Source organism: Geotrypetes seraphini, chromosome 13, assembly GCF_902459505.1.
Source record: "Geotrypetes seraphini chromosome 13, aGeoSer1.1, whole genome shotgun sequence".
Classification (NCBI taxonomy): domain Eukaryota; kingdom Metazoa; phylum Chordata; class Amphibia; order Gymnophiona; family Dermophiidae; genus Geotrypetes; species Geotrypetes seraphini.
Window position 1 is genome coordinate 49,672,198 of NC_047096.1, and position 16,714 is coordinate 49,688,911.

The 16,714-nt window shown below is 39.9% G+C and overlaps 1 protein-coding gene across 3 annotated transcripts in view; it reads left to right on the top strand.

Annotated features, from left to right (window-relative positions):
• Positions 1–16,379, top strand: part of KCNJ1 (potassium inwardly rectifying channel subfamily J member 1) — a 43,118-nt gene extending 26,739 nt beyond the window's left edge. For all 3 annotated transcript variants that reach the window (XM_033917496.1, XM_033917495.1, XM_033917494.1), the window contains one exon: positions 13,590–16,379. In XM_033917496.1, coding sequence (XP_033773387.1) covers positions 13,611–14,729 — 1,119 coding nt within the window. In that variant the 5' untranslated portion in view covers positions 13,590–13,610 and the 3' untranslated portion in view covers positions 14,730–16,379. The remainder of the gene's footprint in view (positions 1–13,589) is intronic.
• The last annotated feature ends 335 nt before the right edge of the window (positions 16,380–16,714 follow it).

Genomic DNA, 16,714 nt, shown 5'->3' on the forward strand with positions numbered 1-16,714 from the left:
ACGCGTTTAGGTGGATTTTGGACGTTTGGTAACTTTGATTTTAAGCTATCATACAGCATGTTTGGGATTTTGAATGACACTGTACTGTAATCAAGCCTCTGATATTAGGTAAATCTATAAGCAAATGATGACTTTTTATTGTTTAGAAGCCCTATTTCTGGTCCTGGATGTCATACAATTCTTATATATTATATGTATATCTTCAGAAATGCTATAGGAGTTCAGAGACAAGGTTCAGCAAAGGAAATCAAACAATGATAATAATTTGGGCTGAAATTTTAAAGTGTGATACATCTAATCACAATGTTTTCCTACCGATAATTTGTATAACAAAGCTTTACTTTTCACTGAATTTGTATAGGTAATAGAAGCAAAAAGAGGGTTACAGGTATCTTCATTGGAACCAGATGTGATGGGCACTTGACAACACCCTCTGATTGGCCTAAACTGAAGCTACCTAATTATATGTAGAGGGCTCTAGATTCAATAAATGGTACTCAAAATTCAGTGCTCAAAATGAGTGCCTATTATGGAATTGCTATATTGGCATGCCTAGCTGATGTAAGTGCCTAATTTAATTGTTTAATAGACTTAATTGGCACTGATAATTGACAATTAGCACCTCATAATTGATGTCACTTGCCTTTAATTGGATGTTAGGTGCCTAACTTGGTAAGCGCCTACCACTCTGAGGTAGATGACTTGGACTAGACACCTACCTCAGAGTGGTAGGCGCTTACCAAGTTAGGCACCTAACATCCAATTAAAGGCAAGTGACATCAATTATGAGGTGCTAATTGTCAATTATCAGTGCCAATTAAGTCTATTAAACAATTAAATTAGGCACTTACACAAAGTAGGCATGGTTCAGGGTAGATTACTCATTAGCGGACAGTCCAGAATTCACATTATTAAATGGCAGCACCATATGAATCTGTAGACTTGACACTGGCAGTGTTTTGGTGAATAGATTCATATGGTGCTGCCATTTAATAAAGTGAATTTTGGACTGTCCACTGCCGAGTGATTGACATTTTTCCCTCACGACTTTCTTTCTTGGCTTATTGACTTCGTCGTAGAGGCCTCCTTGGCTTTCTCTCCAATGGTTAGGGGTGGATCATGGGTGTGTTTCAAATGTAGGCCACTGTTTTGGACTTAAGTGCTGGTAGGCACCTAAGTTAGGTGCATGCATTTAAGCCCCAAAAAGCCTGATATAAATAAGCTGCACTTATAGTTAAAACACCTAGCAATGCCTAAAGCCACTTAAGTGGCGCTCAGCGTGATTCTATCAAGTGAGCCTAACTTTTATAGAATCGCACTTAGCACTGCACTAGTCAGCTCCTAAATTTTAGGTACCATCAAGCTCATTAAAAAAAAAAGATGTCCAAAAGACAGCATAAACCAGCTCTTGGACGTCTTACTAGTCAAAATGTCCACATGGGCATTCTTAAAACAGGCTTTCTAGACATAAGAACATAAGAACATAACCAGTGCCTCTGCCGGGTCAGACCATAGGTCCATCATATCCAGCAGTCCGCTCCCGCGGCGGCCCAAACAGGTCACGACCTGTCTGAATCACCAGAAGGGGCCCCCTTGCCACCTTGGTTTCCCATTGAAGTCCTATCTTCCCATCGAAGTCCTAACCCTCCGGTCTTGCACATGCACGACCTGGTCGGGTTTCTATACTTATTTCCTGGATACTTCTCTCAGTATCCCACGATCCCTTTATCCCTCAGGAATCCGTCCAATCCCTGTTTGAATCTCTGTACCGTACTCTGCCTGACCACTTCCTCCGGTAGCGCATTCCAAGTGTTCACGACCCTTTGGGTGAAAAAAAACTTCCTTGCATTTGTTTTGAACCTATCTCCCTTCAGTTTCTCTGAATGCCCCCTCGTACCTGTTGTCCCCTTCAGTCTGAAGAATCTGTCCCTATACACCCTCTCTATGCCCCTCATGATCTTGAAGGTCTCTATCATATCTCCCCTGAGCCTCCTTTTTTCCAGAGAGAAGAGCCCCAGCCTATCCAACCTCTCGGCGTATGGGCAGTGTTCCAGTCCTCTTACCAGTTTCGTTGCTCTCCTTTGGACTCTCTCAAGTACCTCCATGTCCTTCTTGAGGAATGGCGACCAATACTGAACGCAGTATTCCAGATGTGGACGCACCATCGCTCGATACAATGGCATGATGACTTCCCGCGTCCTGGTTGTGATGCCCCTCTTTATGATGCCCAGCATCCTGTTGGCTTTTTTCGAGGCTGCTGCGCACATCTTTTTGGTTGTTTTCTCTCTAGTGCATCTAAATCTTAAAGGGGGTGGCGGGGGGGGGGGGGGTTTAGAGGAGTGTTTTGGGTGGGCTTAGGACAGGCTTAGGACTTAGACGCTCGTCATACATAATCAAACCTTTAACAAGAGGACCTGGGCTTTTATTTTAGATGTTTGGAGCTAGACCTATTTTAAAAGCATCTAAATGCTAAAAAGGATTAAACTGACCAGATGACCACTGGAGGGATTCTAAAAGTACTAAAAATGACCTTTCCATTCCCAGATAATAACCATTTAAAGTTTAACCTGCTCTAGTGACATTACTAGAAATTATGCAACAAGTGGAAGTTTTAAATAGTAAATGATAAACTATTTAATTCAAATGATCCTTTAAAGAGTGGCTTTCAGAATATTGAAAACAAGCCAACTTTTCAATGCATGAATTCGTACAGGCACCTATCAGATTGCATAATCATGGTTACCATTTGGCTAACAGATAAAGAAGCATAGAAACATGATGGCAGATAAAGGCCAAATGGCCCATCCAGTCTGCCCATCCACAGTAACCATTATCTCTTCCTCTCTCTAAGACAGGGGTGCCCAACGCGTCGATCGCGATCGATCAGTAGCTCAGGAAGGCAACTCGAGTCGATCGCACTCGTGTTGCCGTCCTGATCTACGGGCCGATCAGCCTTCCTCTCCAGTGTTCTCCCTAGGGCCTTTTAGCTGGGCGGTCCGCCCAGCTGTCATCTGCCGCTGCTGAACATTAAACCCCCCAAAAAAAAACCGGCTTGGAGATTTCAGCCCCTAGCGAACTTATGCTCCGGGCTCTAACGTGTGCGTGCCGGCTTCTCTTCTCTTCCCTCCGAAACTGGAAGTTATGTCCGGGGGGGGGGAAGAAGGGAAGCCGGCACGCACATGTTGAGAGCCCTGAAGCAAGCGTTCGCTACGGGCTAATGCGGGAGACAGGTTAGTGAAGCATTTGTTCTTGTTCCTGCCGGGTCCTGCCTACTTTCTGTTTCCGTGAAGGCAGGACCCGGCAGCATTTCCCCCAATAGGTTGATCACGATCTTGGGCTGATCAGCCTTCCTCTTCCCGACGGCAGAATTGACGTCGGGGAGAGGAATGCTGGTTGGCCGAAGCAGGGAGAGCTTGGGGCCTGTTATTGGTGGTGTTTGGGTCCTGGTCTCCGATGGTAATGGCAGTGGCAGTGGCTTGGGGGAGGGCAGGGAGAAAGAAAGAAAAAGGGCAGGCAGGGATACAGAAGGAAAGAAGAGAAACAGAAAAAAATGAAAGGGAGGCAGAGAGAAAGAAAGGGCAGGGAAGAGGAAGGAAAAGTGGGGGGGGGGGGGAAGGAATGAGGTCTGGAGGAGAAGAAGCATACAGGCTAAAAGAAGGGAAGAAAGATTGTATGCACAGTCAGAAGAAGAAAGTGCAACCAGAGACTCATGAAATCACTAGACAAGGTAGGGAAAATGATTTTATTTTAAATTTAGTGATCAAAATGTGTCTGAATTTATATCTGCTGTCTATATTTTACACTAAGGTCCCCTTTTACTAAACCGCAATAGAAGATTTTAGCGCAGGGAGCCTATGAGTGTCGAGAGCAGCGCTGGGCATTCAGCGCAGCTCCCTGCGCTAAAAACTGCTATCGTGGTTTAGTAAAAAGGGAGGGGGTATATTTGTCTATTTTTGTATGGTTGTTACTGAGGTGATAGTGCTTAGAGTCATCTGCTTTGACCTCTTTGAAAAACCCTGGAATAAGAATGATGATTAACATTTTCTATGCATACAGTGTGCTTTGTGTTTTTTTTAAAATTTTATTGATGGTAGATCATTTTGACTTGGTCATTTAAAAAGTAGCTCGCAAGCCCAAAAAGTGTGGGCACCCCTGCTCTAAGAGATCCCCACATGCTTCATTCACTCACACCTTTTCCATAATCTGAGATATCAGAGACTTCATTATGGCCACAGACTAGTAACTTATAAGTATGAGAAAATTAATGCTGACTTGCTGAGGCATAATATGATATTCAAATTGGTTTGGGGGTACATTGACGTCTTTTGTAGATTTGTTATAGTTGCCCTTTAGCTTTATCTTTATTTTCCGTTGTTTTGCACCCACACATCTGGGGGGGGATGGGAGGGGGGCATATCTTTTGTTTTGGTATTATTCCTGATGGTAATGTTGGATGGGGGAGGGAATTTTATTTTTTGTATAGATTCTGATTGTTTATAAGTGCTTATTTAATTATTATTTGTATGTAAATTGTATTGCACTTTTTGTTGGCATTAAAAACTAAATAAAGTTTAAAAGAATGTGATGTCTTGAAAGCAGGAGATTATGACTTCATTTTAAACACCAGTGGAAGAGCATATAATGTCTGTGTGTCTGTGTGAGAGAAAGAAAAGATACTGAAACTGTGTTTGGGGGGAGGGGGTCCAGAGGGGTTCATGACTAGCTTGAAAGGGGGGGTTGGGATACTGGAGGAGAAACTGGAAGTATGGGGCCTTCTGATGTGGTGTGAGTTGGTGGGTACAGCTATAAACATTAATCCCTGGAGATCCACTGTTTTCCACTGTATTCAATTATCCATTTATAAGGAATTTTATTACATAATGGTGTTTGCAAACATCCCCCCTTTTACTAAACTGTAATAGCGGTTTTTAGTGCAAGGAGTCGCGCTGCTCCCGACACTCATAGAGTTCCTATAAGCGTTGGGAGCAGCACAGATCATTTAGCGGTGCTCCCTGCGCTAATAACCGCTATCGCGGTTTAGTAAAAGGGGGAGACAATGAAAAAAATAGTGATGGAATTCAAAATGTTGTGGAATGAATAAAGAGGATCCCTAATTAGAAAATAGATGGTATAAAAAGCCCAAAACTTAAACTTAAATAACTGCATGTGTGTTTGATGTGTTGAGTGGTGCTGGTGTCTAATTTATTTTAATTTGTTTTGTTTTAATATTTTATTTTTATTAACCACCTCCTTTACAAAGCCTTGCTAGCGTTTTTAGTGACGGCCGTGGCAATAACAGCTCATACGCTCTTAGGAATTCTATGAGTGTCAGAGCTGTTACTGAAGGCTGGCGCTAAAAACGCTAGCGCGGCTTTGTAAAAGAGGGGGTAAATTAGGGAATCTTTGTGGGGGACTGTCCTTTTACTCCATCAAAAATTACTAAGACTAGGGAACACTTGAAGTTACAGGGAAATACTTTTTAAAACCAATAGGAGGAAATATATATATATATTTTTACTCAGAGAATAGGCTAAGCTCTAGAACACATTGCCAGAGGATGTGGTAACAGCAGTTAACATAGCCAGTTTAAAAAAATGTTTGGGCAAGTTCCTGGAGGAAAAGTCCATAGTCTGCTATTGAAACAGATATGGTGAAAGCCACTGCTTGCCCTGCATCGGTAGCATGGAATGTTGCTACTATTTGGGATTTTAACAACTAACCAAATAGGGGGTTTAAAGGATCTATATATATAAAATCGGAAGTATGTATGTATGTATGTATGTATGTGTGTGTGTATGTACCGCGATCACGCAAAAACGGCTTGACCGATTTGAACGAAACTTGGTATGCAGATCCCTCACTACCTGGGATGATATGTTCTGGGGGTATCGCGGCCCACCTGCACACGTGGGCGGAGCTACACACATAAAATCAGATTTCACCCATTCATGTCAATGGAAAAAATGTAAAAAGCTGCCATTCTCACTGTAATTCAAAAACGGCTTGACCGATTTGAACGAAACTTGGTATGCAGATCCCTCACTACCTGGGGTGATATGTTCTGGGGTCTCGCGGCCTACCTGCACACGTGGGCGGAGCTACAAACAGAAAATCAGATTTCACCCATTCATGTCAATGGACAAAATGTTAAAAGCTGCCATTCTCACTGTATTTCAAAAACGGCTTGACCGATTTGAACAAAACTTTGTATGCATGTCCCTCACTACCTGGGCTGATATGTTCTGGGGTTCTCGCGGCCCTCCTGCACACGTGGGCGGAGCTACAAACAGAAAATCAGATATCACCCATTCATGTCAATGGAAAAAATGTAAAAAGCTGCCATTCTCACTGTAATTCAAAAACGGCTTGACCGATTTGAACGAAACTTGGTATGCAGATCCCTCACTACCTGGGGTGATATGTTCTGGGGGTCTCTCGGCCCACAACTCTATGTTGCTTGCTCTGGGGTGGGTTCCCCCATCAATTTATATGTTCTTGCTCCTGGAGGTGAAACTAAAAATTTTGTTTATAATCACGTTTTGCGTTAGTTGTATTGTATTCATTTTGTCAAATATTTCACATTATAATTTGAATATTGTACTTTTTATTAAGCTGTAAAATAATAATTTCATTCACCACTATAAAGTATCTTTATTTGAATCCATTTACAGTGTTATTGCTATAATTAAATACCCGTGCAACGCCGGGTCATCAGCTAGTAACTTATAAATACTTATATTCAACAATTTTTCTTTTTGCACAGAAAGTGCTTTGAATTATTAATAATTCAGCTTTTTATCATTATTTTTTGTATTTACCATCATTTGATTTAAAGATAGAACTCGTCCCTATAATTAATAATGAGGTTGAAGTATCATAAATATGTTATTTCAAGTCTTCTTTCTGAATGCATGTGATATAATCATATACTTCACAACCTCCTACCTACCCTCAAGTTTTTATTATTAACTTATTAATTAATTTATTGAAATATTGAAAAATATATAACTAACTGAAGGAGAATACAAATTTTTCCTTGTCAATTATGAGTTATCTAAACTATGTACTTGATACAAAAGCAACAACACTTATCTTATTGGCTTTCTACAAATTTTGAAGACAAGTAGCACAACAGCAACACAGTCCCCTGAAGAAGGCTTTATTAGCTGAAACGCTCTAAAATTTAATGGGAGCATCGGGCAGTTTATGGTCCCCCCAACGTTGACTCAGGCTGGGAAGCCAATAAGATAAGTGTTGTTGCTTTTGTATCAAGTACATAGTTTAAATAACTCATAATCGACAAGGAAAAATTTGTACTTTCCTTCAATTAGTTATATATTTTTTAATAAATTTGTTAATAAATATTCCAATAAACTAATTCATAAGTTAATAATAAAAACTTGGGGGTAGGTAGGAGATTGTGAAGTATATGATTATATCACATGTATTCAGAATGAAGACTTGAAATAACATCCAAGTTATAAGAGGTCTCTTTACTGAGATTCATGCATATTTATGATACTTCAACTTCATTATTAATTATAGGGACGAGTTCTATCTTTAAATCAAATGATGGTAAATACAAAAAATAATGATTAAAAACTGAATTATTAATAATTCAAAGCACTTTCTGTGCAAAAAGAAAAATTGTTGAATATAAGTATTTATAAGTTTTCCTTTGAACCCCCTATTTGGTTAGTTGGTATATACTTAAGTGTGGGTTGGATAATCTATAAATTGATCCGTACTTGTTAGTTTGAGTTTCACTATTTGGGATTTTGCCAGGTACTTGTGATCTGGATTGGTCACTGTGAAGACGGGATACAGGGCTAGATTGACTATTGGTCTGACCCTAAGGCTTTTCACAAGTTCTTATGTAAGAAATGGAGTTCTTTTTCTGTTTTATCGTTATTTTATATTTGTGATTATAAACCACTAAGAGGTCCTTTTACTAAGGCGAGCTTGCCAATTTAGCATGCGCTAAATGCTAACACGTCCATTATATTCTATGGATGCGTTAGCGTTTAGTGCGCGCTAATTGACTATAAGAGGGGGTGAGTTTACTGTAGTAGTCTGGCAGTATATTAAGCCTAATAAAACTGCAACTGCAAACTGTAGATGGCAACTCCATCTGTGAAAAATGAAGGTCAGTGCTGGACAGACTTCTACGTTCTGTGTCCCATTTATAGCAAGACCGATTAGGATGTGTTGGAAAGGTCTTTGATGGCAACTGCAGCAAAGGACGGTGAACATAAGAACATAAGCAATGACTCTCCTGGGACAGACCTGAGGTCCATCGTGCCCAGCAGTCCGTTCATGCAGCGGCCCAACAGGTCCAGGACCTGTACAGTAATCCTCTATCTATACCCCTCTATCCCCTTTTCCAGCAGGAAATTGTCCAATCCTCTCTTGAACCCCAGTACCGTACTCTGCCGTATTATGCCCTCTGGAAGCGCATTTCAGGTGTCCACCACACATTGGGTGAAGAAGAACTTCCTAGCATTCGTTTTGAATCTGTCCCCTTTCAACTTTTCCAAATGCCCTCTTGTTCTTTTATTTTTCGAAAGTTTGAAGAATCTGTCCCTCTCTACTCTCTCTATGCCCTTCATGATCTTGTAAGTCTCTACAATATCCCCTCTAAGTCTCTTCTTCTCCAGGGAAAAGAGTCCCAGTTTCTCTAGTCTCTCAGCGTATGAAAGGTTTTCCATCCCTTTTATCAGACGTGTCGCTCTCCTCTGAACCCTCTCGAGTATCACCTGGTATTCTTCTGTGGTCTGTGTCCCATATATTATCAGACAGATTGGGATAGGCTGGCATGGGCTTCATTGCCATAAGCACAGTGCAGGGCAGACTTCTATGGTCTATATCCAAGAAATGGCAATGAAAGATCAGGTTCAGGTATCTTATATCACATTCATTGCTGACTTAATCATGAATTGATGATGAATGTGATTGTTGGGCAGATTGGATGGACTATTAAAGTCTTTATCTGATGTCCTCTGATTTGTTACTATCTTTTTTTTTGTAATTCTTTATTCATTTTTATAACTTACATCAAGTGCATCAAAAGGTATCAACCATTTAAACTTAAATATATCACTTGAAATTCTACAATATTCTTCATATTAAATAGAATTATCCCTTTCCCTCCCATTCTTTCAACACCTCATAACGCTTATACCATGTAATAAAATCCCCCCTCCCCCACCCCATTGTTACATTTGTACAAATCAGGGAAAATAATACTTATTCATTGCAATAATTTGTTAATGGCCCCCACATATCTTGAAAGTTATTAAAATTTCCTTTCTGAATAGCTAATGTTCTTTCCATTTTATAAATATGACACACTGAATTCTACCAAAAACTGTAGTTTAATCTATTCCAATTTTTCCAATTGCATGTTATTTGTTGTATGGCAACTCCTGTCCAAATAGTAATGTATCATACGATAATGCCACGTGATTTTCTAATAAACTATTAATTTGGCCTCAAATTGATTTCCAAAAATCCATAATAAATGGACAATAGAACAATAAATGGTCTAAAGTCCCTGCTTCAAGATGACAATGCCAACATCTATCAGAGCAATCTAATTTTTGTAAACGAACAGGGGTCCAGAATGCTCTATGAAACAGAAAAAAACATGTTTGTCTCATAGATGCATCTTATTAGAAATGTAACAGACCTACACATGAAGGCTGGGGCGGAGGGTGATTCCAGAGGCAGGTACACAAGTGTTGTCTATGACAAAAATTGGCCAGTCTCCTCAAAATCTTCTCCCAAGCAAATAGACTAATATAAGGTCCCATGGTAGCTAGCTATAAAATTGGGATAAAGTCTCTGGTCAGGCACACTCAAGCTCAATGCCTCCCCAAACAATGAATTACCAGTCTTCTATTAATATGAAGTTTATAGATTCCTCTTAGGTTCCTCCCTCTCTCTCCAGCTACTATTTGGGTTTCTGCCAGGTACTGTGACCTAGATTGGCCACTGTTGGAAACAGGAGACTGGGCTAGATGGACCATTGGTCTGATCCAGTATGGCTGCTCTTATGTTCTTAATTAGATGCACAAAGGCCATCATAAGGTATCAAATGAAATTATTAAACAATTGGCCCAGGAATTATCCTTGGATAGTACTGAAATATGGGATTGTTTAATGTACCTGTTAGCCAAATTTCTTAGTTTTTTTATTTTTTATCAAACCTCAGGAGATAATCCTGCATAGTACAAAGGTCAAAAACTTTGCAGAGCTGAATGGGGACCACATGTGGCCACTTGCTCAACACCACATCTCTCATGTGAAAGTGTAGTGCAGTCATGAATGCCTGCCATGTCTTATTATTCAATTAGTAACAGCTAGTTACTCTTAGCACTTTTTAAAAAAAATCAGATCCTGGAAACCCTAAGAAAACAATTTTAATAAGTTCTACAATCCTGTAAATATTTTCTAAAGGAAATTTGAATAATAAGGTTAGAGATGATCTATAACACTATCCCAAGGAATACATGAATTGAAGTTGGCACTTTGAAAGCATTGCAGCCACTTTTAAGCAATATACATGTAAGTCTTCCTGGGTGCCAAGAATGGGTGGAGGCTGGCTCAGAATGATTTACACTTGGTCATACAAGCAACAACTTACAATTGGCTCAGAGAGAGTCAATTAGGATCTTAAGTTCCTCCCTCTGTATCCCAGGCGGAGCCCCAGACATCTAAAGTAATTAGGGCCTTGGGCCTCTCCCTGTGCATCACATGATGCACTGGGGAGGGGAAGGCCTGCCATTTTGAGCTGACGGGCTTCGGAGAAGGTGGGATCACATTCCTTCTGCTCCCAACTTGTGAAAAAGGCACCGGGTGGGGGAAAAGGGGTGTAGTCGGGGGAGCATCCGTTGGCAGGAGGGAGTGGGCATCACTCCTGCCTTTTGGGGGGAGGGGTATTGAATGATTCTGTGGTATGGTGTCTGGTGTGGCGAGGAATAGGCATCCCTCCTGCCAATTTTTTTCTCACGTTTGGGGGGGGAGGATCAGCAAGGCAAGGAAAGAGGGAGTGAACATCCTTCCTGACAATTTTTTCTTGCATGGGAGTTGCGGGTCAGCAAGGCAGGAGGACGTGGGCATCCCGTCTGCTGATTTTTGCTGGTAGGAGGTGGGGTCCCTGTTGCTGGTTCATCGGGGAGACATCAGGGAAGACCATCATTGGTGGGGGGGGGGGATTTATTCTTTTTTTTAATAGGGCAAGCATTGTGCATGTGTTACACACACAGAATCTGTGCCCATTAAAAAAAAAAAAAAGGTTTCCTGCCCCGAATAGCTAAGTGGCAGGAGGTTGCTTTGGGGCTTTCCCTTCCTCTCAGTTGTTTGGGTTTCCCCTGCCAGCTCTGTGCATGTGTGAGAGTCACTCTCACAGCGATCAATTGGATGGGAGAGACAAGGATTATGATGAACCTCTATGAGAATCATTTGCATGTAAAATTTTTAGTGCATCAATAGCTCTTTTAGAATCAGCCAAAAATCAGATCAGAGCGAACCCGTGCGGTTTTACCGATTCTGTTTAATGCATCTGGCCCTGAGTATTTTGGAATATGATATGGAATATGATATTCTCCACTATGGCTTCCCTGCCTGAATATGTGACATATTATTTTTAATTACTTTCTATGTCGATTGTAAACTGCTTAGGATTTTTAGGCGATATATACATTTTTTAAATAATAATAATAATTGCAATGTTATAAAATGATTCTCCAAGGTTGATAATAGTTTCCATGTCAGAAACTGGTGTAGCTTAAATCATTATAAATTTATTGTTTTTGACTGTTTATTGAAAGCTTCTATATTACTACCAATGAATGGGAGTCAATTTTGAGAGGTTTGAAAGAGCATCTGTAAGAGATTGAGAGTGTTTCAGTGATGGTTAATGCACTCATCCCATATATATGCACATACATAATACTAGTATTGTTTCCAATATTCATTCTACAAAGTACTTACTTACACACATAATACCTGTATCATGTATTATGTTCATCCTAGATTTACCAATAATGAGTTCTTTGTTTTGTTTTCTAAATAATGAGCATGTTGGGGGGGTAATACAATCGACTCCACCTAAGTGCACATCGGATAAGCGCACGCTCCGGTTATCCACACCCTACCACCACGGTCCCGTTTTTTAAACATTAAAGTCAATGGAAATAAACTCTGGATATTTGCACTTCTGATAAACACACAATCCGCTTATGCGCACTGATGTCATAGATCCCACCTCTATTCTTTCTCGTTACATTCACTCCGGTTAAATGCAATCACGGGTCCTGTGTATTTATTGCACCGCATTTACTATCCCTACACCTCCCTCCCCTGAACATGACAGCATTGCGAGCCATCTAGGCAGCAAGTAGACGGGAGACCTACGCCAGCGCGCCGAGCACTCACCAGCACCTTCCTCTCAGCACTGCTTGCTGTTGCCGCCTCACCCCAGGTAGCTGCCGATACTGGCTAAACGACCGCCTGACTAATAAGTGGTACTCCTATTAAGCGCACACTTAGTTAAGCACATGTGGTAGTCCAGTCCGTAGGCCTTGCACTTAAGCAGAGTCGACCGTAGTTTAAAGCTTTTTCTGTGCTTAAGACCTGATTTACATACACACATAAAGAGCACGCACACAGAGAGTGCATCCACTTTTACACAGTCTTCTCTGGACTTTATAAAAGGTGTCCAAATATCCATTCCAAATTTGGGCTTGTTCCAAAGGATTGTTCACAACTTAATTGATCAATAAACCAATTAATATCAATAATTGGATGTTAACAATCAAATATCAACATTAACTGGTGCCAGCTAGGAGTTGCACACATCTTGCAATATGCTATTCTACTTGCCTGGGTTCCCACATTCCAAAAGAGGTATGGACAAGGGAGGGGCATGGGTGGGACAGGGTCATTTTCAAAAGATGTATCTAGTGTTATAAAAATTTGCACAGCAGTATATGTACCAGGTTTCTGCTGGCGTAAGTCCTTGAACTCAAAGTTGGGCTTGGGAATTCCTGCTAGGCGCTATTCTTAGGTGTGATGCACTTGTGTATTTTATGTAATAGGTGGGTCCATGTATACATTCATGAACTAATTTACATCATTTTCAGAATAGGTGTAAATCTCATTTGCATTTCCGTACTATTGGAGTTGAATTCTAGAACCTTATTTTATAGATGCTTTTTTGGTCTTATCACATAGTCATTCTAGTATAAAATTACTCCCATTGAGATTTCTGTGGATTGTTAGCCCTGAAAAATAGGCTTAATTGAGACATATACAGGCTTGGTGCTACAAGGATTTATGCCATACTGTTATGGCAGTGTAAAGGGCAATTGGAAGTGTCAAAACTAAGATAAGCATGATTCCTATTCTTTAGCACTAAATTAGATAAAAGACAGTCTAGAACGCAAAATAAAATTATTGCAAACTTCAGAGGACTAAGTTATATCTGGTTAGGATGTCTCCTACACAAGTCAGTTTTGCACCAGCGCCTCCTCAGCTAATGGTATAATTATTGATAGTTTTAAAAATTATTTTTGTGTGTTTTCTAGGTTGAAGTGCAATCCATCAAGATGCTCAAAACTCTCCGAAAACACCTTGGGTGTCGTCTGAAAGAGCAACAACGATGCAGAGCACGACTTGTTTCCAAAGATGGAAGATGTAACATTGAATTTGGAAATGTGGAGGAGCAGTCTAGGATTGCCTTCTTGGCAGACATATGGACTACCATTCTTGATCTCAAGTGGAGATACAAGATGACCATTTTCATCTCTGCTTTTCTAGGAAGTTGGTTTCTCTTTGGTTTACTCTGGTATGCAGTGGCCTATATACATAATGATCTTCCAGAATTCAGTCCTTCCATAAATCACACACCATGTGTAGAGAATATCAATGGATTGACCTCATCTTTTCTGTTCTCCTTGGAGACCCAAGTCACCATTGGTTATGGATTCAGGTGTGTGACTGAACACTGTGGTACTGCCATTTTTTTGTTGGTTTGCCAGTCAATTCTAGGAGTCATCATCAATTCTTTCATGTGTGGTGCCATCTTGGCTAAGATTTCTCGACCCAAGAAACGGGCTAAGACTATCACATTTAGCAAGAATGCTGTGATCAGCAAACGTGGGGGGAAGCTGTGCCTCTTAATCAGAGTAGCCAATCTGAGAAAAAGTCTGCTGATTGGAAGCCATATCTATGGAAAACTTTTAAAGACTACTGTAACACCAGAAGGTGAGACCATTATCATGGACCAGGTCAATATAAACTTTGTTGTTGATGCTGGTAATGAGAACTTGTTCTTTATTTCCCCATTAACTATCTATCACATCATTGACAAAAACAGTCCATTCTTTGAAATGACAGCTGAAACAATCCTTCAACAGGATTTTGAATTGGTAGTGTTTTTGGATGGCACAGTGGAAGCCACTAGTGCCACCTGTCAAGTTAGGACTTCCTATATTCCCGAGGAAGTGTTCTGGGGCTATCGCTTTGTTCCAATAGTATCCAAGACCAAAGAAGGAAAGTACAGAGTGGATTTCTCCAACTTTAGCAAGACTGTGGAAGTTGAGACTCCACACTGTGCATTTTGTTTGTACAATGAACGAGATTCTAAATCCAGAATGAAGAAAGCCTATGACAATCCAGGCTTTATTCTATCAGAAGTGAATGAGACAACTGAAACCAAAATGTAGGAGGAATGAAATACCTTCAGCATCATTGAAACAAACAAACTAATAATATAAGAGCTGCCCATACATAGCTGTATTACATTAGTTAAACAAGACAATTGTCTGCATTAAATTTCAATTAGCAAAGTCAGCTTTACTGGGATTTTCCAGTAAATATTAGGAGAAACTATGCAGCTGGTTCTAACGTGTATTTCATGCAAATTTTCAAAGAAAATTTGCCTCCATTATTTCTCTTTGAAATTTAGTGAGTGCAAATTATGCATGCTAAAATTGATATCATACTTCACATATACTTGTGTGGCTAGTGGAGCAAAGCAGTGCATAGTAATGTTAAAATCAAACATATGTGTGTTGCCTTCCTTTCCTGCCCTAAGATTTCCACAGGACACCTCTTTTGGTTGTGACTCAAAATACAGTCAATAAGAACATTTAAATTTTACAAAAAAAGGTCTATCCTGAAGCAACACTATGTACCATTGGTTACCGGTTTAATTTTAGAATTCAGTTTTAAATATTAGTACCAACCCTCTAAAGCACTTCACACTATGGAACCCGGTTATTTGAATTAATTGACAATCCCTTATACTCCAGGGCATACACTAAGATCATTGCAAAATAATTGATTCGTTTTACCTGCAGTTTCTAGAACTAGATGAGAATTTACTCGTCACAAAGCTTTTTTAAAAAGACATTGTTAAAAATCTACTTTTTTCAATTAGCTTTTGGAACTGACTCTTTTCCAATTGACCATATTCATTAATTGAGAGGTTATCAGGCATTCCTTATATACATTAGGATATAGCTGTTTATATGTTATTCTTAATTGTTTTGTATGATTGTGATTTTTAGGATTTTCCTATCATTTTATGGCATTCTTTTGTTTTTATTGAATTTTATTGCTAAGTAAAACCACTGAGAACTGTGGTAAGATTAATAAACATAAACATATGTATTTATACATAAAAAAAACAACAACAGGTAACTAGGTGAAAGGAGGTAAAGACTTCAGAGATCCATGGGTCTACTTTGTGTGACACTAATATCACCTGTATATGGACCAATCTCAGGAAGAGCCTATTGGTTAGAGAAGTGGGCTAAGATGCAGGAAAGACAAGGTTCAAATCCTATTGATGCTTCTTGTGACCTTAAGCAAATCACCAAGCAATTTTATAAATTGATGCTCTTGTGCCATGCATAAGCTTAAGTGCACCAAGTGGCATGCCCCATGTATACTCCCTCTTGCAGTTGTTCTATGGCTAAATAGTTTAGAGCAGTGTTTCCCAACCCTGTCCTGGAGGACCACCAGCCAGTTGGTGTATAATGAATATACATGAGAGAGATTTGCTTATAATGGAGGTGACAGGCATTCAAATCTGCTCCATGCATATTCATTAGGGCTATCCTGAAAACCTCACTGGCTGGTGGTCCTCCAGGACAGGATTGGGAACCACTTGAATAGGGTGCACATAGGTGCCTGTTAATTAATGATGCTTTGGAAGCACTAGCTTACAGAATTGCTCCATTTACCCTCTATTACTTAGGCCCCCTTTTACTAAGCCATGTTAGGGTTTTTATTAATCACCGGCTGCTGCAGTAAAATTTATTTTATTTATTTTTAAAGTTTCTGTACCGTATTTTTCCAAAACGGTTTACAAGGAGTTACATACATAAAATATTAAAAGTCTATACAAAATAAAAAGTAAAACAGACAAGTTCAGTCTTACATAAAATCAATTACTCAGAAAAATGCATCAACAAATAGTTGAGTCTTCAACATTTTCCTAAATGAACTCCTCTCTCCACATTTTCATAGGAATTCTATGAGCATCAGAGCTTTTACCGCTGCTGCCGGCAATAATAAACCCTAATGTGGCTTGATAAAAAGGGGGCCTTAGGGTCCAATATTCAGACAACGGTGGGTGCATTTTTAAATGTTAACTGTTGCTGGCAAAGTTAGTTTCACCGGGATCATTTAGAGCTGGTGCTGA